Source organism: Sturnus vulgaris, chromosome 14 (assembly GCF_052056855.1).
Source record: "Sturnus vulgaris isolate bStuVul1 chromosome 14, bStuVul1.hap1, whole genome shotgun sequence".
NCBI classification, from domain to species: domain Eukaryota; kingdom Metazoa; phylum Chordata; class Aves; order Passeriformes; family Sturnidae; genus Sturnus; species Sturnus vulgaris.
In genome coordinates this window covers 66,214-88,406 of record NC_142256.1, presented here as the reverse complement: position 1 = coordinate 88,406, position 22,193 = coordinate 66,214, and the positions used below count along the sequence as shown (strand labels likewise).

At 39.7% G+C, this 22,193-nt stretch overlaps 1 protein-coding gene across 6 annotated transcripts in view; it reads right to left on the bottom strand.

Moving 5' to 3' along the window:
- LRCH2 (leucine rich repeats and calponin homology domain containing 2) overlaps positions 1–21,938 on the bottom strand; it is a 41,040-nt gene extending 19,102 nt beyond the window's left edge. For 3 of the 6 annotated variants that reach the window (XM_088172878.1, XM_088172879.1, XM_088172880.1), the window contains exons 1-12: positions 21,635–21,938; positions 8,336–8,480; positions 6,159–6,285; positions 5,263–5,368; positions 5,025–5,161; positions 4,664–4,797; positions 4,449–4,536; positions 4,044–4,155; positions 3,637–3,734; positions 3,464–3,531; positions 3,139–3,240; positions 1,421–1,498 (exon numbers count right to left, since the gene is read on the bottom strand). In XM_088172878.1, the coding sequence (XP_088029004.1) occupies positions 1,421–1,498; positions 3,139–3,240; positions 3,464–3,531; positions 3,637–3,734; positions 4,044–4,155; positions 4,449–4,536; positions 4,664–4,797; positions 5,025–5,161; positions 5,263–5,368; positions 6,159–6,285; positions 8,336–8,480; positions 21,635–21,920 (1,481 nt within the window). In that variant the 5' untranslated portion in view covers positions 21,921–21,938. The remainder of the gene's footprint in view (positions 1–1,420; positions 1,499–3,138; positions 3,241–3,463; positions 3,532–3,636; positions 3,735–4,043; positions 4,156–4,448; positions 4,537–4,663; positions 4,798–5,024; positions 5,162–5,262; positions 5,369–6,158; positions 6,286–8,335; positions 8,481–21,634) is intronic. The other 3 variants (XM_014877083.2, XM_088172881.1, XM_088172882.1) reach the window with 1 other exon arrangement.
- Positions 21,939–22,193: the final 255 nt, after the last annotated feature.

The window sequence follows — 22,193 nt, the reverse complement described above, 5'->3', positions numbered from 1 at the left end:
GCGAACTAAGAACTTGCATAGGACACCTGTGCTAGAACTGCCATACAGATCACACCAATTCTGTTGTTACAGAGGTAGCACACAAACTAATCCTTTGAAAGGGTTCTAAAACTCACACAATTTTAAAAATCTACATTACTCAATATCACATGTTTATATATTCTACTTCTCTGTTATGCAAGCACAGCATCTAATCGAGTAGTGGTTTTGGTTTTCTAATTTGAGATTTTTTGGTTAACGTACTAATTATGTTTTAGGTTTGGCGTTGGCTAAATTTTTTTTTTTTTATGCGTGCTTCACAAAATCACAAACCTTAATTAATACAACAATGTGAAAAATCAAACATTAATTAGTCCTTATTAGGTCCAAAAGAGGCCGCTCAGGTTTTAATAAAAAACTATTTTTAAAAATTTATAAAAACTACTACAACTCCAAAGTGCTTGACCAGATGAGAGAAAACGGCAGTGACAAGACCAACAATGATACTGGAAAATATTTTCTCAAGTTTCAGGATTTAAAGAGTAGAATCTCTTCTCAGCCACTTATACTTTCAGATTTTGTGCAAACATAGCAATGATTAATGGACACAAATGAAGTGAACAATGGCAGTGCTATTTTAAGGCTTGCTATCTTCAAGTTTAGACAAGCAAGGACTACCTTGAATCTCTAAAGTGTAAAAAGATACTAGAAATCTTCTGCAGTGAGACAAAGATGATTTATTTTCAACTCGTTCCAGAGCAGTCCACTAACTTCATATCTGGCTCTGCTTAGTGGCTGAAGCTGTGCTCTTCTGGATTAGACAGTTCTAGGAAATCACTGCTGCCAGGTAAGAACCCAGACTTAATTTTGATGCAAATTCAAACAGGCTCATTTGGAACCAATGAAAATTATTTTATCTAAACTACCCTACTGTCTTTTGAAAAAGACAAGGAGTATCCAGACTAAGATACAGAGCTTCAATTTATAAGGCAACAAGGTCTGAAATCACTTCATTCAATACCTACATGTTTTGAGTATAGTCTATACTATACTCCAATTTTATGTTACTGGTGAGGTTTGCATATTACAAATACTTCCACCACGGGTCAAATGCAAAACAAATTATCTCTGGTCATGCTAACTTGAAAATGATCACTTTAAAACCGAAGTATCAAACAAACAACACAAAAACACCGAACAAACAAAACCCCAAAAAACTACAAGCACCACTTTGCCTGAGGTACTATATCTGAAAAATAAAAGCTTTGAGGTTTGGACTCAAAAGTATTCTTTGGAGAATTGCCTAATTAAGTATTAATATTTCACCCTAAAGAACATGTTGCAAACTGTTTTTTGATAACAAAACATCTTAGGCTAACTCAGTCAATCCCTTTAACTCTGTTTTTGCTCAAGAAATGGCCAAAAGCATTTCTGTTTATACCTTGATGCACGTCCTGCCGCCCTGGTCCTCTGGAAGAGCTTTTCACTGAATGAAGTTCTATAGCTTAGTGGCCTCCGTCTGTATTCACATTTCATGCACACCAAAGCCAAAGACGGAAGGAGGAAGCAGGATAGGTTGATGGCAGAGGACAGGGAAGTCATTAGCATAGCAAGCAAAAGGAAAGGAAACTGCATAATATTACAAAAACATACACTGAACAAACAGAAACGTGATTAGTAAGGAATTATTTTGTGATGCTTAACTCCCCTGAAGATTCTGTTCAGTGATTGACCATATTTTCCACAAATAAGCATAGAAATATTTTCACTAAATACTAAATAATATTTTTATTGCTGGTTAAAAAACCTCATGGATTCAAAATCAGGCTAAATTAGAGGAGATTTTGAGCTCATGTACCTAAAGATACATAAGCAAGCTTTAAAATATAAATGCTAAACTAAGAAGTAAAACTTAAGAACAATTAAGGTTGCACATCTGCATAATTCAAGACAAAGCAGAACAATTAGCAAGACCATTGCATGAGGGCACAACAACATATGACAGGTAAAATTCAAGCTGCAGTACTTCAGAAGAGGAGTGGCTTGGCATTTCACATTATTAGAAAATCGGGAAATACGTAATCAAACAAGAGCTTCATGCAACATAAGTAACCATCATAAAAAAACCTAATATAAGAAAAACACCCTCACTCTCTCTTCCTTAATAGGAGAAAATTATGCATTCTGAGAATACATTATGCATACTGAGAATACACTAGCATTAAGATTTCATTCTTACTTTTCCCCTCCCTTTGAACAACAACCAATTCTTGAATGCAGGGCTTGGATTTCTAAGCAAAACCTCTTATCTTTCACACATGCACACTACTGTTACTATATTTACCTAACATAAAATGCTGGTGAGTTTTTAAGACCCTGCAATTCATAGTACTGGGACCTCAGTTTCTTTGAGGGCTTCATGACTATTTCAACCATGTTAAAAACAAAGCAGCAGAGTCTCATAATTACACCGAAATTTGAAAGAAAATAATACTCAAGTTGGTATGAATTTACATCCAGTACTGTGGGATACTGAATGAGTGTTATGAACTATTTTAGTTAATGAACTACTATTAAATACAACTTTCACCTCTCAGAGGAGCTTACTCTCCAAGTACCTCACAGCATTTGTCTGCTTGGTAAAGGAATTGTTCCTATGCCAGCCTGGCCACTTCCATGTGATTTCAGCTGTTCCTTCCTGTTACTCATTTTACACAGTTGCTAACTTGTTCTATTATATTCCTTTAATCTGGCTCCTTTCATGGCTCCTTTTCAAGAATTGTTCCGTTGAGATGCCCCCAATAAAGCAGAGAAAGGCAGGTAGTTGAAATTATTTATTTTTATACATAGGTATTGTCATTTGACAGGATAATGTTCAAACAAATTTCCCTTTCAGTCCACAGGATATCAACTGAAGGAAGTACCACCTGAATTAGCTTGTATTGGAAGAAAAATAACCAGTCACAAACAAACTGTAGGGAGGCTGTCTAATTCAGACAAGAAACACAGAACAGGTATCTTAGCAGAGTCTGTCACTTCACTCTTTAGGAGCTGGACAAAACTGTTCTCAAAATAAGGTGTCAAAAGCTTTTGGGTATAAGAGAAGTTAAAGAATAAATTAATTGTAACAGGAGTTATTTTAACTAATATTGTTATTACCTGTGTTTTTGTTCCTGCTGCAATAACTGAGCTGCTATTTTTCTCAAGTCAGTCACTTCTTTGAGTTCATCATCATCTTCAGCCAGCAGTTCTTTGTGACGTCTGAAAAATTAAATATCAGTGACCTGCCTGACTTCAGTGAAGCAAGACTCAGAAATGGCTCATTATGGCAATAACTAAGCAGTGCATCCTGTAAGCTTATCTCTGTCCAAGAGGAACACTGTTCAATATGAGAATTCTTTCTTCCAGATGCAAGGAGCTTAAAAAAACCCCACAATCATCCCTTCCACTATGTAAAATCTAATCAAAAAAGACGAAGATTTACCTTTTTTCATCTCCCCAGTCCTCATTTTGTTCTATTTTCTGGGATTTCTGAGGATGTTTTCCCCGTTCCTTCAACAAAATGGAAAAAAAAAATTCGCATGGAATGAAGGGGGGAAGAAAAAAAAAAAATCATCAAGGCTACTGAACAGTTCTTCTTTTGTCAGTCTCCAGTACCTTGACATGGGAGAGCAGGGGGCCAATCTGTGCATCTCCCTGCTCAGGAAGAGCTCCCTCCTCTGTGCTGGGATCAATGTAGTCAAATGCCTCCTGGTCTAGGGAAGATTCATGAAGAATAGGAAAGTTATTAAAACGGTTCTCTTGACTATATGTCATTCCTGAGAGAAATAAGTACTTATGAAAAATGTCAAATAAAGATAAAACATAGAAATTATGTCTTTTTGAGAAATAATTTTTCCCCTTTTCTCAAGCCTTTTCTGCTTGTGGTTATAACATTGTTTTCTGAACTGATGAAAATGCAATACCAACACATGATGCTGTAATTTTGTACCATTTTCTTACATTAGATTACCTAAGCAAAGTATCTCTGTTACCTAAAATGACAAATGCACAACTGGCATTACCTTTCTGTGGATCGAGTTTACTTCCCATTACGTGATTGTCATTCCTTAATGTCTGCTCCCTTGTTGATTCTGATACCTGGGAGTGAAGGCTGATTGTATCATCATCAGATGGCTGCAAAGACACTCACATTTAGTGCAGAACTGACATGGAAATGGTATTTCTCTATGATTTCTGATATTCCCATCATATCATATTAATTAGAATCAACCTTAACCAGAAAAGTTTAAGAAATATATAAATAATTTGTGTCTGATATGGCAGTCTGAGGGTTTAAACTAACCACACACATACTGAAAGAATATTAAACGCAACTTAGTGAGGTATTTCTCAAATGATTAAAAATACAAAGGAAAAAGTTCTAAAAAAATCAGAAATTACAAATTCAACAGTGAAAAAATACTCACTTCTGTAGTGGACAACCTTTTATCTCCATTATCACTTCCAATGCCAGAATCTGGTCCATGGTTTTTATTGGGATAAAAGTCCTCCATGCTACGTTAAGAAAAACAACACACAAAAAACCCACACAGGAATGAAAGAAACAGTAGTTTCAGCTTCCGTAAGAAAATAAGCATCCTTTTTAAAATATGTTCTTCTATTCAAAAACCCCACTACTCACCTGTCTGTGAGTGGCTGGGAGGGGATTCGTTTACCTAATGATGGAAGATCTAAAGAATCCGGTTTTTTATCTATTCTGAGGCACGCCTGAATACTGAGGAATTTAAATATATGTACTTTGCCCTTTAAACATATCTGTTGGGAAACACAGGACAAAAAGAAGTCTTAATTACACAGCAATGTCTGCTGAGAATATACCCCAAGAAATACCTGCTGCACTGCATTTACAGCCGTAACATCCCAAAAGGAGAAATACAAGAAATGCAGCTAAAAGAAAAGAAAGCTTGATTGGTATCACTTTTAGAACAGCTTCCTCTAACATCCTAATGTAAATTTCTGTACTCGTGTGCTTTAATACTAACCTGTGCTGGTGGTATCTGCATTGGATTGTTATCCAAAACTATAACTTGTAAGTGACGTAACTTTCTGTAACAAATGGGAATTTCTGTAATTTTATTACAAGAAAAATCCAGCTTTACCAAGGGAAGGTCTCCTAATTCTGCATTCAGGAAAAAAACAAACAAACAAAAAAGAATCAGTTATCTTCTTAACACTTTACCTAATTTGCCTACATCAATGGAAAGAAGATGAGTAGCTCACCATCTGGCAACATATGGAGATTATTTCTTCTTATGTTCAATTCTCTAAGTGACTGCAATTTTCCTATTTGCTGGGGAAGAACTTGAAGTTCATTACAGCTAATATCCTAAGAAAGATATAATTAATAAATCAACTGAACATCTTACATGAAGTTACACAGAGGAATACTGCAATCAAAACTATTATAAAGCATACTATAATAAAAAAAAAGAAATCCGATTATCTTGGATTTTTCATGGAGAAGATATACCATAACAGATCTCGCTGTTTTTTAAAAGTATTTAGTGATTCCAGAAATTCAATTCAAAAAGTTAAATCAATGAATACTGTAGCCTAGGAATCAGGAGTTCCTGGTGTATCTCCCGGATCTGTCAAAAATTTCTCGTGCTATTGCTGGCAATTGACTGGCATGCTGCTCCTCTTTTAAAAACTCCTTTTCCTTAATAAACCTTTACTCAACCCATAAAACTAAAAAATGTACAGACAGCAATAGCAGGCTCACCATATTTTCGGATACAAGCACTAGAGGGTGACAAAGCTGCATCAAGTGAACACAGACTAAAGTTATTTCTAAGACTAATTTAATATTCATTTATGTAGACCAGAGTGATTGAACAATCACAGAGTCTTTCTAGACTTCTTATTTTCTAAATAGGTGTATCACAGGTGCTGGAATGAAAATCTCTTTACTGTGTCCTTAATCATCATCAAACATGCGTTGTGGGTTTGACAACCTTGAAAAATAAACTAACTAAAAATATCAGTAAAACACAGAAACGTAATTTAAATTTTGTATTCTTATATTTTTAAAAATATTAATAATTAATTATACTGAATATATAATACACATAGTGCTTCTAAGTGTACTTACTACAAAGATGCACAGTTGTACTTACCAACTCCATTAGATCTCTCAACTTTCCAATTTCTTCTGGAATGGAGACCAGCTTGTTATTACTGACAACCAGAACTTTCAGTGGAAGATCAAACAGGTATTTTGGCAATGTTGACAAAAGATTTCGACTTGGAAGCAAGAAAAAGGGACAAGCAAGGCTGGATTATAATATCTTTTTTATGAATATTGTACAACTTTTCTCCCATCTCAGATGACTTTCTCCACCTATTACAATTTCATCTACAATATCTGTCACAAATTCCTTGTCAGCCTATTTCAGGTATAGGACATTAAGATCCCCATTTCACATGACAGAATCTAATACCAAAACGTACAGAAAAATCTGTTAAAAGAAATAATGTTTGCTGCTTGCTTTTACCCTGCTGATAGAAAAACCTTCAGAAGCCCCACCTGATCTGAGAGTCTGCCAAGGCAGAATTTCATATAAGGCCACTGATTCTCATGCCATGTTATTGTGTCCCTCCTGAGCCATCACAAAAAGCCCTCAACATTGAATTATTTTGCTGAGCAAAAGGCTAGAAAGTAAGCCTTAATTAAAAATTATTTCTTCTCTGCATATCATTTTCCAGCTGTATGCATGTACACCTGCTTTGTAGGCATGAAATACACTGTTATCCACTGTTACTGGATTTATACTGGATCTATATTGAAGAAACTACCCATATTGATGGACTTCCACTGCCAGAAGCACATAAAATGTTTTTAATAAGGTACATTCAAAAAAGTCATTGGAAAACAAGCTTGTTCAGATGTGATATGAAAGCAATTCTTTTCATGTATAAAAGTGAAAAACAAATATCAGTAATTGCTGTTGATTTAGGTAGAGTTAGCTCTATTTTTGACCAAAAAAAAAAATCACTTAAGTGCTAATACTTGGGTTCATACAACATTAAGAAAATACCAGAAGTTTTAGCACTTAATTGATATGTATTCAGAGTACTGTTTACATAACCTCAAAATTTTGTTGGTTTTTTTTACATGTTTTCTCCTTTATTACAGTTTATAAACGCAAGATTACACCATAAGATAAAGAGAGATTTCTAACAGTACCTTTATAAAAGCAACGTATTCATTCTGTTAAATTCTAAAGGAAAATTCAGATAATGCATACCTATATAAATAAATTCTCTTTTTATGCTGCATTTCAGGCAGATATGCCAGGCTTTTTTGGGTGAAGGCATGAGAAGCAAAAATATAATATGCAAGTAAACTTATTTTGAATTGACTATAAAAGTGTGGCAATGAACCAGTCATTCATGTTGCTTACAGAGATTTCCTCTGGTTTTTCAGGTTTTGGGTTTTAAGGAGCTGCCTGCTGTACTATGATATGCACAATATGTTTCTTCCACCATCTGAAGCTCCAATCAGAATGTGACAGTATGTGGTTTTCTCCTGTAACAAAGCACCTGAGCTAGGAAGGCAGGATTTTAGCCTGTTCTCCAATGCTCCAGTCCACACGTTCCTGCACTGCAAAATCAGCCCTTGGACAGGTGCACAGAAATGACGACAAAGCACAGTTTGGCAAAGGATCATCAGGAGAGGTGACTCTGGAAGGAAGAGTTACAACTGCACAGCATTTCTATGTGAAGACTCAAACACCATCAAAAGAGAAATAGGCTGCTGCAGAAGAAAGGCCATATTTCCTTCAGAAAATACTGCAGTTTTGTATCTCATTAATCCTCTTCAAAATTGTGACAGAGGACCATACTTATGAATTAGTACTACAAGAACTGATATTTGCCGATTTTGAGACACAGTAGGTTTGGGGGATTTAAATAGCTCTTAACTGAGAAAACAGCCAGTATCAGAAATAAATAGTATTGTGAAAAACAAGGTCAGGAGAGTTTCTAGATTCCCTCTCCTTCCAGAGCTCGTATCAATCTTCTGTTCTAGTGAGAAAATCCAACCATATGTTTTCCAAGTTTAAAAAGAGCAGTATAGCAGTGATGTAAATAATGTGCAAAATGAGCAGGACTTCCTGGCCAAAGTAATTCAGCCTCCTGGATAGCAGCAAATTTTTATAGCTGTAGTTTCTAAACACTGTCTACATAACATCAGAAACAAAGAAAACTGCAAACACAATGACTTGATGAGCTAAACACCAACTCTCTAAGGAGATATGCTATATAAAGACCAAAACCAACCACCATTACTCACCTAATGTTAAGGTAGGTAAGCATTTGTAGGTTTTTAATAGATTCTGGAATGGATTTGATGCAGTTGTGATACAAATTTAAGGTTTCCAGTGGTGCAAACAGCCAGATATCAGGAGGAATTTCAGTAAATCTGTTCTTGGAAAGATCTAGAAGCAAACAGGAAAAAAAAATTCCTTTTTTAGTCAAGACTTTCCCTGCAGTAAGAGCAGATAAAAGTACCCACTGTTATTCTTGTCATGCTCCTAAAAATTTAGGTGTTGCAAGAAGTGTAAAATAATTCAGTTTTACCAGATGCTACTGCATATAATTAATACACAAAAATGTCTTAAAATACTAAAAGATTATTGTTCAATATGCAATTACAACAGAAAGCAGAAGAGTGACAGGAATTCAAAAATACATTTCCTACTACATAGTTACAGTTATAATGACACTGAATATCAATTATGATTGTCCCTTGTCTATCAAGTCTTTGTTCTGTGCAATTCTTGGGTTTCTTCCCCTCCAACTGCAGGCACAACAGTAAATCAAGGTACAAACCCAATGTTATTTCTCCTGTTTGACAGCTACATTAGAATCCAATGTCACTGTACAATGTATCTGCAATGCTAAAGCCAAGTTCCCAAAACACCCTAACACAGTAACTAACATTCTCCAACTACACATTTGTAACTTAACTAAAAAGAGGATAAAGTTACAAAAACCAATGCTGCAGATATTTATCTATAAAAGTCAAGATGCAATCTATTCTAGCTTAAAAGCAGAAAGAGGAGATATCATTGACCATGGAAACACAATTCTTGAGCTAGAGTTATTCTCACAATGCATGACTGCATTATGCAAATCTGCATGCAGGAGTTATGACCAAACAGAGCATTACCAAAATGCACAGCACCTCTGACTATATGAAATCTTGAAAAGAACCAGAAAATACAAATGAAATGTGACCCGAGAATTCTGGAAATTATCAGCTAAACTGGTAGCTAAACTACCAAAACCTGTGCCATCAAAAGTCCACCAAACTACCCTGAAAGAAAAGAGATATGGAGAACACCTGCCTAGTCTTCTGAAAGGAACTCTGGTTGCCAACCCAAGACATTTCAAAAGGATGTGGTTTCTCAGAAATGCTGAACAAACTCTTTTGACAGAGAAGTAATACAGATCCCTTGCTATTTCAGGCTTTAGTTCTCAGTTTTTAACACTCACATGTAATAACTGTTTCTGCTTAGCTCCCATCACATTATCACTCGAACAAACAGTCCTGCAAAAAGTCTAGAAAATTGGCTCCAAGTCATTGTCAGGCTCAAAGAGAGCTCAACAATCTGAAGTTTAACTGGGAAACCAGCAACGAGCAGCATTTCTCAGAGCCCACACTGGAGTCAATACTGCTTAGCTTCTTCACCACCAACCTGGCAAACAGGATAGAATATGCCTTCAGGAAGTGCACAGACAGCACCCAGCTGGAGAGCCAGGCCCTCACCTGGCAAACACCCAGTATGAATAAAAGCTCACCTGTGGCAGATCCCTGCTCACACCAGCATGAGCTGCAGGACAGAAAGGTGGAGGAAAGCTGTGCAGAGAACACCCCATGATGCTGCCACACAACAGGCTGAATGCAGGACACCAGGGTAGTGAGCAGAGGGAATGGCCTCCACACTGTTCTGCAGGTGACCAGCAAACAAAACGGACTGGTACAATGAAATACCATCTTCCTGTGGAGTTATTTTTGGCAGTAGCTTTAACTTTACTTCTTAAAGTCCAGAATATGTGAATTTTTGTGTGATATCTGGCTGTTGCTCTAATATTTCTAAAAAACATTCCCAAGCTTAAGTATCACAAACTCTTCCTATAAATCAAGGTATCCACTACTGATACAGAATTCTGTAAACTCTACCTGCAAGAGGCAGAAAAATATGTTCCTTGGTTGAAGGAGTGGCATTCCTAATGAACTGTGAGAAAAATGGAACTAAAACTGAACATCTCACCAAAACCTGAAAAGCTTATTAAAAAAATTAGCATGCTTGAGAAAGTTTTCACAACCAGTGAAGTTCATTTTCTGTTTTCCACTACATCAGTTTTCAAAATGTTACAGAAGAATGACAGCTTTCAGATGAAAGTTTTCTGCAAAACCGTTCTTAAACAAATGCTCTCCTGTTCTAATATTCAGCAGAGTGTGACACCTGCATGCAGAAGAGATGCCCACAGTTTTATTGCTGGCCCAGTTCTACAACCTCCACCACATGCTGAACTCTTGGATACAACTCCATTCTGAAAAAAAAAAAAAACCAACAGCTTTAAGCCTCTTCCTGATTTGGTTTTATCAGCAGCTGGAAAGGTGACTGAAGGCTGGTACAAAAATCTAGTCCATGAAAGAAATGACAGAATCCCACCCTACAGCCACTTGGTCCCAGGAGCAGCACTGTAGGTTAGACCTGAAGGAGAAGGCTCATGGGCACCATGAAAATTTTGCTGCTGTATTTGCTTCCAGCCACACCTCAACCATGCATCTGGGAAAGTTTAAGGTTAAAAAATAGCTGTACTATTTCTTCTGCAGAAATAAAATCTAGAGGCAGGCCAGACAACAAGCAGAGGATGTACCAACCCTCTGCCCTGGACGAGTGGACAAGAGGTTTAATACTGCACAGGGAACATAAACCAGCTGTGGTTTCCAGGCTGGCCTGGCACAAATCACATCAGCACAGTTTGGCTGCAGCCCCTCGATGTGCCCTCGTACAGAACCCATACAGCTGCACGTCAAAATTCATACCAAGGTCACTTTATTTGTGTACTACTGTAGAAACCACTTCTCAGGAGACAATGCCTTTGAAGACACTGCAGGGCAAGGATTACACCTTTTTATTATGAAACCCAGAAATCCTGTTAAAATAGGAAATGACACCCACTATCTCTCAACAATAAAATAATTTAAAAAAAATAAATAAATAAAGAGGTGGGAGACAGCACAACTTCTATTCCAAGCAATTTCTCATTCCATGATTGCAAAACAGCATTAGAATAACTCCAGGTGTTGGTTCAGATTTTTATGAAGAGAAAGATTAGAGTGTCTATAGTTTTCCATAATATTCTCATATTGAATGTACTTGCAACTTTTTAAAATCAAGTAAAGCTATTTTTATCCAAACTAAAGAATGATTTCTACTCCAAAGCCGTTTTCATAACAAGCAAAAAGTTTATGAGATAGTATTGCCTATTACGGTAAATGAAATGTAGATGTGAAACTTATGTAATTTAGGTACTTTTTGAAGACTAATAATACAACAGATGACCAAGAAAAAAAAACAAGACAGTTTCTATCTCACTTGAAATGAAAGCAGGCTGCTAGCACTTGACAATGGCTTTGTAAGGGTTAATAGACTGGAGAATCAAGGAAAGCTGCAAAATGCAGAACCACAGATGATTTAGGCTGACAACTCCTCTAGAAGTGAGAATATAGGAATACTTTCCTTAACCAGTTCAGAGAAAACTCTCAGTGGGAGTGTTATGTGAGGACTAAAGAGAAGACACTATTCATGCCTGCTCATGAATCACAGGGTATTTCAATACACTATCTCTGCAGGAACAATGAAAGTGAGAAGTACACCATTACTAAGGTTAAATCTGAAAGAGGAACTAGAAAAATATGAAGAAGTTGGTCGCCCTTTAGGTTTCTGACAGAAAAAGTAAAGTCTTTATTTATTATAAGACAGTGATTAAAAAAAACCCAATATATAGAAAGATCAAAAGGAAAGAATTTTAGGAAATCAGTCTGGAAAGGAAGCTATAAAAACTGAGAAGTTATCTTGTATAAATTTAAGCCATGATTAAGAGGGAAAAAAAAAAGCTCAAACTGTCAGATTACAGCAGTGTGCAGCCAGGTATCTAAGTAGTATTAATATCACATTTGCCTCGGTTTTGCACTTTTCCCTGAGCAGCACTGCTTACCATTAGGAACATGATGATACAATGGACCAGTCTTTTATGTAAACCAGTACAATCATTTTATATTCACATATTACATATGCTAGATGTTGAATTTGAAATACAAGGCTACGAAATTTACACCGAACCTCATCTTGATAGAATAATATTTTTCATAAAAATATGTTGCTGATCCAGCATATTGGTGTTAGGCTTTTGTTTGCTGCAAATGGTATTAAGAAACTAGATCATAAAACCCCCACATTCCTCACCCCACAAAACCCAGAACTGCTCTCCAAACTCATCACAGATAGATTTTCCTAGCCAGCTTTTCTAGCAATGCTTGAGTCTAAGCCAACCAAAGTCTAAGAACAGTTGTAGCTGTAAAATTAGTCCTACAGAAGACAACAGATGCTTAAAAACAAGTGCTCAGACCTGATCCCAAAGACAACCTTTTAGTCCATCTAAACATAAATCTGAGATCACCACACAGCACATGGGTAAAACTCATTTGTCTGTCAGATGCGAGATATTCTGGAGAAGAAAAGAGTAGCCTCAAACACTACAGAAACACCTGCATGTGGTATCTCCAGGAAGCTCAAGCTGTCCATGTCCACAAACAACTGACTGAAGAAAGTTTTGTCACACAAACAATGAAATTGGTTTGTTCATACTAAGTGCCATTTCTGTGGTTTGTCACAGCAGACAGATCTCTTCCCACCCTGATTAGTTTCTCAACAAATTGGAGAAGGAGCCTCAGGAGAAAGAAACTCTAAAGCTTCCCAAGCTGACTTCAAATGGGATATTGTCCCCCTAGCATTTCCCTCAAACTCTACACAGCAACTTATAGTTTCACAGTTCCAATCTTAATGCATGAGTAGTGTTGTTAAACACAGAAATGTTTTAAAATTTTCCCTTCAAAGGAAAAAGAAAAATAAGCCTGGATAATTAAATAATAAATATCAGAATTCTTTAGACTTATGTTGCAAAATAAAGTACTGAACAATTAAAATACATCCAGATGATTTCTCATACTGATATAAACAGCAACCATTTCAGTTGCAAAGGAGACCAAAATTTTTGAACTTCCTGTCAAAGAATGTTCAAGAATTACAGCACCATAAGTCCATGTGAGTGTGAATTTCACATACAAATCAACATTTGCTCTCCAATATGAAGAAGCTACAGTGAAGGACAACATAGAACAAAGCGAGGACCCATCAGCTCTTATGCACAGTAAGGAAGCTGAGGATACCTGCCAAAACCCTTTAGCTCTCAGGAAACTAAACTGACCACTGATTTTCAAGGAAAGCTACGTACATTTGAAGTTTATTCTTAAAAGCTTATGTAGCAATATTTAACTTGATTTTTATCTGTTGTGTATACTCAAGTCAAGTAGAAGCAGTCGGTCTTCTGTTTAAAAGAAAGAAAAAATACTCCCAGGACTAGAAGTGGCTACAAGCAGCTTTTACTTTTTTTCAACTGGGCTTTCTACAGCATGGAATAGCTTCTGGTTTTGTGAAAAGGTATTACAAACAGATATCAAAATGGTATTTGGATTCTAAATCCAACAACTGAAGATCTAAGAAATAGCTGCTTTATTGTTATCCCCACTCCTAAGTTTAGTTACACACTTGATCTGTGCAATTAAAAGGAGAAACAAAGAAAGTACACCACCACATAATTGAGGTTTCTCATGAAGTACAGAGGAAGGGTTGTACAGGCAACCAGAAATTCCATTTTACAGGTTCTGAGTTCTTGGTTTTTTATGCTAATCAGCACTTCTGAAGAAAAACAAAATCCTTTTCAAAAATACACTTTTACTACTTTAGAGACTTCTAAAAAAAATAAAACACCCTGTCAGACTGAACCACAGCTCTTCCACATGAAGTAAATGTTTCTGTAACTAGAATAGACCAATGGTTGTCTCTCACACTTCTGCTACCAGGGAGAAAGAACTGAGATCCAGTACACTGGCTCTAAAATCAAAGCAGCCTTAAGGAACCCACTATTCCAGCCCACTCTCACCAAGCCCAATCTCCCAGTCTACACTGGATGCACTTACACTGAACGCGTCTAAATTGGCAGTTTGATTCAAGCAATTCTTGTTTTTCATGTAAAAGCTGCCTCTGCTCATCACATGTTGGTTCAAGTATGTGAGGCTTTTCCTGAAATCTCTACCAGTAGAAAACTAAACCAGAAGCTCTGAGCTAAAGATTGGAACAACTGGGAGGCATGCTGGCGCTGATTTGCTGCATGGCAGTGCCAGTGTTGTCCATACAAATCAGATTTGTTACTCGAGTTGTAACAAGCCAATAATTACGCACTTGAGAGAGGCACGGATTAATATTTTCAGAGTTGTCCAAACCTGGGTGCTACGGGGTATTCTGCAAATCAAGCACAACAACTACCAAAACGTCTTACTATTTATACATTTTGCCAGAGAAATGAATTAGTGTCCACTTGCTACAAGTTACACAGTTCTCTTAACAATCAGCATTCTATCTTGTACCGGCCAATGACCTCTCCTGCTTCTCAAGCTAATTAGTCTGTGTGCCCAGTCTATCTTCATTTGGGTCAGTGGGTTTCTTGGGCTGGTGGTCTATCAGCCACTTTTGTGACCTCCCCCTACTAGAATTCTCTTTTATCCACTCAGAACTGATTCAGCATAGATGCTGAGTTGGCTTTATAGGCTTCATTCCTATCTCAGGAGTTCTGCCAACTGTCATCGTGGCCCATAAATTCTGCAGTCCCTGTGCCCACTATCAAGTGTTACATCCTTCTTCCTAAACCTTGTTAACCACCCCCCATATGTGAGATCACTGAAGCCTGTCAAGCCCTAAGTCTTCACAAGGCAATTTTTAAACCAGTAATTTGTTGGGTTTTTTTAACACCTGGACATCACTTAGTGCTTACCTGTTAGTTGCTACTTGTTTCACGGATTAAATTTCCCTCCTTGCGAGCAGGCTTGAAAGTACACAAAGATCAAAGACCAGCCTTTCTCAAGAAAATTTCACATATTCCACATTTTGCAACACGAGGATGAACCCAACAGATGAATTCAGGGACTTCTTCACCACGTTGCAACATTAGAAAGATCTAGACATTTCCAACACAAGGTAACACAGTACTCCAACTCTGGAGTGTGTTCAGCTATTTCAGCACAGCATGATTTAAATGGAAAATAAAGAACACATCACCAGGATCACTCCTCAGTCTGGCACATGAAAGTGTAAATTCCACACCATGTCAAAAGGACATAATCCATTACTTCATGCCAGGATTATCTTCCTCTCCTCTTACTCCTCTCCTCTCTCCTCCTCTTACTGAAGGTGTCTTGGCTCTGCAAATCTTTCAAAGTTTGAACTAGCAAGCAGAAAATCCCACTGGAAGCCTTTTTTGTTTTGGGCACTTCAGTATTTAGTCTAGAGTATAATTGTTAAAATGCTTTACTAGCAGAAAGAGTGAAATGTATTTTCTTGACAAGTCAGCAAGACTTAAGCTGGCATATTGCAGACAAGGCATCTTCTTCCCACTTAAACTCACCATCACTTACTGGTTTAATTCTGACAATTTATTTTTTTGGCTTAGAATTTTTTTAATTCCAAATTTCTGTTTTACAGACAACTAATATAAAGGAAAGTAATCCTCATTTAGCAATGAAGCAAAGCCTGGGTTTGCTAAGGAATACCTCAAATTAACTCAAAATTCCCAAGACTTATACCAGCCTCTGTATGCTCAGTAACACACATCCAAGCCTTTGTCCTGACGAGCTTATAATCTAAATAGACACAAGACAAATTACAACCAACTTGCAGTAATCAGTGTTTACTACATGATTTATCTTTTGTGCAGATAAAATGGCTTGTTGCTGGATAAAATAAGCAGAAACACTTTTTAAGTAAGCTAAACTGCTGGAAGACAAAGAACACTGGAGAACAAGGCAACTGCACTAAAATGAAAGCAGAAAAAAAACCTGAAGAAACTGAGTAAACCAGCGGTCCATGAGCACTGAGTGAACAGGGTCTAGCAATTATTCCAGCATGTTCTCCTGAGACCTGGAGGCCCCTGCTGTAGCAACTCCTGCATCTGCTCTTATTGGCTGGTGCCTCCTGCTGACTCCGTCCTACTCATGCCAGACCTCAGGACAGCATTTAAGAATGGCCACAGCCTCTCTATTAGCTTAAAAATAATTCTATAGTATCTCTCATTACTGCATGTACCAACTTGAAGCACTCAAACTTTTTAGTTCTAGGTCAGTCCTCAATGGAACAAGTTCTTGTCCCTGCATCCTGCTTCCACCTATGGGAACGGTGCTGAAGTGACAAGTGGCAGGAGTGCTGGGTTTAATACCCAGATGGTCGGGGATTGCTCCTTGTGCACTTACACCTGCTGCTCAACTGCCAAGGAGCCAGGGCTCAGCGCTCCTTCAAGCCTTTTTACTACACAAACCTTGTTTCAGAAGTCATACTTTGACGCTTTGGAAACACATTTGTGATAATCATGTCTGCCAAGCACAAAACTATTTTAGTTCTATACCAGAGAATAAGAATTTATTTTTCATTTTCACCTGAAGTGTGCAACCTCCTCTAGACCTGTCAAGCACATTCTCCTAGCAAGTGGCAAACAATTCCAGGCTGGAAGAATGATGAAGATCAGACTGTTGGATAATCACAGAAAAGCAGAGAACTCAGAAGTCTCTTCCCACTGTCATTCCACTCTTTCATCACAAAAAAAAAGTGTCATTTTCCAGCCTTCAGGAATTCCAGTCTTCAGTCCTGATTTAGTTACTTTTTAGCTAAGGGCAGATTTCAGCATTTACTTCCAGCCTTGCTGGGAATATGAGTATGTACTTTTGAATCAGCTCCAACCAAGCAGCACAACTTAAGCGGGAAAACACACTTCACCAAAAAGAGTATCTCAAAAAGCAAAAGCTACTCCATTTTTCTTTATTGCACAACGTTTTGCAATATAATTCACAATCTAAATTATTTGCCCCCTCTGCAAATAATCAGTAACAAGTAGAAACATGTATCAAAAATGTTCCTGAATTGATCAAACAGAAATATTACAGATGTTAGATGTTGGATACTACAAAAACACAAAAATAGTCAATGCAATGGTAAATATAATTTTGATGGATGGAGACGGTAAAAAGTCAAAAAATGTCAAAAAATTACACATTGCACATTTTTTGTAGGTCAGTATTTCAGATAAGGCTGCAACACTAAATTTATTGGGTTTTTAAAATATTAAGATAAAAATTGTATTCTTCCTAACATAATCCTTTTAGGCAGGCAAATAGTAATAATCAATTAACTTGAAGTCACTGAACTGAACTTGCCCATCACACCAAGTATCCTTAACAAGGTTCCTTTATAGGGGCCTTCAGCAAGAAAGCCTCAAGCACACAGAACTCATTTCCGCTCTGCCCAAACACTGGACAGGCTGTGAGAACACTGCAGAAAACTTCAGTAATTATTTATAAACTGCGTCACTTCCAGATTTTGCATCAGATGCATTTCAGAGCACAAACATCAGCCCCTCTCCCCCAAAAAACACAGAATATGAGTTCCGCTTTTTGTTCAAATCTGAAGGAAATGCTGCTGAAGAACCACATTTTGCAATGTGTTTGATTTCCAGAATGTAATCGAGATTTAGGATATATATCATATATGAATGCTAATTTTTTTAGCTCAATACTGGACTTGTTGTTGCTCTTCAGTTACTGCTGTCCTCAATTTACTCAACATTGGCTCCACCAACAGAAATAATTTTATTCAGAAAGGAAAATATAATTGGTTTAGAAGTGCATACTGTAGAGGGCAGAACTGCATTATAAATTAACATTCTTATTTCACATTCCATTTCACACTCCATATTAAGCCTTGAGGGCTTAATCTGTAATCATGTGAATGACAATCAATATACCTTAGAAGGACCACAAATAGGAAGTAAAAAAAGGGACAGACATGCAAGTAACAGTGACAATGGTCTCAGTAACAATGCCATGCCAAGACTGGCACTGGCCAGGACAGGAGGGCTCACTCTCAAGTCATACTGGAACACGGCGATATTACTCCTCCATGCTCTGAGGAGGAAGCAGGGGTGAGAAAGGAGACATTTCCACATTCATCTATTTACAGGCAATCATTCACCTACTTATAACTGCCTGGGAGTTCCCTCAGAATTAAAAAGTGAGATTTGAAACTATTGTGACAAAACCATAAACAAATAAGCCTAATGGCACCACTGGAGCTGTTGGCCACACACCATTCGTATTTACTAAATTCATTTTTAAAAAGTGCTCATTAAATAGGGAGCAAATTGCTAAAGGCACAGGTTGACTTAGGTTCTTGTGCTATATTGTAAGATTGAACTATCTTTAAAAAACAAAACAGCAAACACACAACTCTTCAGCTAAGCAGACTGTGATTACACTGATGTGATAGACTCAATTACTGAACTGCCAGGGGGCCTAATGCTGCTGATACAGAAGCAAAATTACACATAAAATTACCGGAATATTCAAGATATCTCTTGATTTCTCAAGAACCATGATTTTATTTTCTCTTCAAAAGTTCATTAAAAGCAACACAAGATCTGTTTGGGCAGCCATAAGACAGATTCAGATAAATAATAAACTAAGGATTTCCTTCCCAAAGTGCTGCAAGGACAATTCACAGTTAAAAACAAACAAACAAAAAGAAATAAACAGTCAGAAATTGTCACTATGCTTTAGCCATATAATTTAAAATACAAAAATATGCCTTGGTATTTGCAAATTAAGTATTGGCAAGGTGTTATGTAAGTTAGATGCAAAATAAAATCCCAAGCTATTTTTGATAAATCAACAGAAGTTGTGCTTCAACATAGCTCTTACTGACTTTACTTATATAAAGATAGAATATCCTGGATTTACAGTAATACTGCAGATCCTACTGACTAAGGGTTGGTGATATGGGAAAGAAATTGTTTACATCCATACTGGCCAGAAGCTGGGTTTTTTTTAAATATTTGTTTCAAGTACCACAGAATTGAATTTCAGAGTCACTGACTTAAAACAGAAAGTGAAACTCTGCAAAGATTTGTGACCCAAGCCCCCATCTCCTATGCCCCAGCCTAGAACCTTGTTCATGGGGATATTTGCATGAGAAATAGAGATAACTGCTACAGAAATACCAATAACTGCATGACTGTTGCCTCTGAGGCAGCTGCTAATTCCCCATTGAGCTCCAGGCCACACTAACACTGTCAAGGATGTCCATGATTCATCAGCACAACACTGCTTACCACTTGACAAAAATTTCTACAGATCAAGTCAAAATACAGACTACGGGTCTTTTGTTTACAAGCATCTTTTGAAAGACGTCTAAAATTTGTATTTCACCAGGATTCATTCATAAACCAGGACTACATTACATCAGGATTCTCCCGAGATGGTACTTACACAGACCCAGATTAATTATTTCAGTACAGGATTTCAGAGCAGCAAGCAATACAGCTATTTCTGCAAGAGACAGCCCTTAAAACATTTTCACACCACCATTCACAATAATAATTCAATTCTGATGGGAATTTCCGAGCTTTACTACATCCTAAAACAGAAAGACAAGATCATTGCAGACAGCTCTGACAGACTGTTGAGATTCATAATAAACAGACAAAAAAACCTACCAAAAAGCACAGCAATAATTAAAAGCAAACAAAAAGTACAGATCCTTGATGGATCAGCTTCAGGATACAGAAAGTCTTTTTAATAATATATTGCCTATATGCCTACAATGCTTCTTTCTTTCTTTCTGAGCGCTTTGGTCATTGTTAGATACATTTTTATGCTACTACAAAGAAAACTCCAGCTTCCATTATTTCATGGAACCTCTTTTTATTTCCAGGTACCACCATGGACAGTCTCCTATTCCAAACAATATGCCAGCTATTCATAACCCACGGGGAAATAAAATCCTCAAAATAAAACAAAATCCCCCACAGCATGAATTCACTCAAACAACATTTTTAAAAGCCACTACTATTTGTGCACAAAAGATCCTGGGCCTCTTAGTAATATTTTCGTCTAGCACATTATTTAAAATTATCCATTTTCAGCAACTACCCCAGCAGCAAAAAAATCACAAAGAAATGGAGATGACCCACAATATGAGAGAACCTCCGTGGAAAATGGAGCTTTGTTTTCTAGGAACCATACAGAAAAGTGCCTCCATGTTTATTTCACCTAAAAGCCTGGGTAAATCCAGGCCCACACTCACGATACCCAAGAGTTAAACCAATACATCAAGCTCTCCACACTCACTGCTGGATGCTCACACATCCCTCGCACCCGCACTTGGAACCACATTCCTGCTGAGCCGGGACCGCGATACCCCAGGAGACACAGCTATTACTGCAAGAGATCGGACACCCGTGAAGGTGCAGCCCAACCAAAACGGAGCTCTCATTCCCCCGAGTGCGAACTCAAGCGCTTCCATCACCCTGCACACCCTGCTGCGGGCACAACAACTGCAATTCCCCATCCTTAAGGCACGTACAAACCGACACAGGGGACAAATGCCCGATTCCCTGAGACCGCCCCTCTTCCCTATAGGCACACAGACCGCAGCACCATCCCCTCTCCGCACGGCCGCGGACCCGGCAGCCCGGGCACACAGACAGCGCCGGCTCCGCTCCCACCACTCGAGGGGAAAGCGACTTCCACTCCCGGAACACCGAGCACCACGGTGAGCTCGGACACGCACGGCCGGGCGGTGAAGGGAACCCCCCTGCTGGCACAGCCCTATGCGCCCGCACACACAAACACACACACACGAGCCCTGTGCCCTTCCACACTCACACACACCCCGGTGCTTTCGCACACGCTCACACGGAGCCGCTCCCTCCCACCTCCCCAGGCACCTCCGGGTCCCCCGCTCCGCTCGCACACAGTAGGCTCAGCGCGCCCCGCTCAGAGCCCACACCAGCACGGACGCTCGCCCCACACTCAGGCGGCAGAACCGGCCCCCAGTGCGCCCAGCGGGGCAGCCCCGACACCGCAGCCCCACATCCTCCACACCCCGTCCCGGTGCCTGCACGGAGAGCCCCCCAAACGCGGAACCTCCCCACAGTCCATCACTGCTCCCGCACAGCGGGGACCCCGCTCCTCACCCAGAGCGGCCGCTCCCGTGTCACCCCCTCGGCTGCCCCCACAGCCCTCCCCTGCCACCGCGGGAACCTCCCCGCTGCATCCCCGCACCAGCGCCCCACACCCGCCACCGCCCGGCCCCAGCGGCCACCACAGCAGTACGCGCCCCTCGCCCTCACCGCCGGGCCCGCAGCAGCCCCGCAGGACGCCCGCGGCCCCGGCCCGGCGCTGCCAGGGCCCCCTCACCTGCTTGCGTGGTGTCGCTCAGGTCGCAGCCGCTGCCGGGGAAGTCGCGCAGCTTCCTCCCGCTCAGGCACAGGATGCCCGAGCTGCCCGCCTCCTCCAGGGCCCGCTCTAGGCTGCGCACCGTGTGCGACTGCGGCAGAGCTGCCGCGCCCCAGTGCGGCCCGGACGAGAAGGAGAGAGTAAGGTGCGCGGGGATGCCGAGCCCGGCCGCTCCGCAGCCGGGCGCCGGCCCGGTGCCGCTGCCCGTGCCGTTGTTGCCGCCGCCGCCCCCCTGCCCGGCCGCCATCTTGACCGGCCCCTCCACAACAACGGCCGGGGCCGCTGCGCAGGCGCCGCGGGGCCCGCAGGGGGCGCCGCGGGCCGGGGCGGGGCTTCGCCGTGCCCCTCGGCAGCGACAACCAATCCGCGGCGCCAGCGGCGACCTGGGTGCGCGGGGCTCCTGGGCCGCTAGGGGGCGCTGCCGGGGCCGAGGGACCGGGATCCTTTTGGCAACGGGGGCAGCCCGGCAGGGATGGTCCCGTAGCCGGGACGGGAGCGGGCGCCGGGGCCGTCTTTCGGG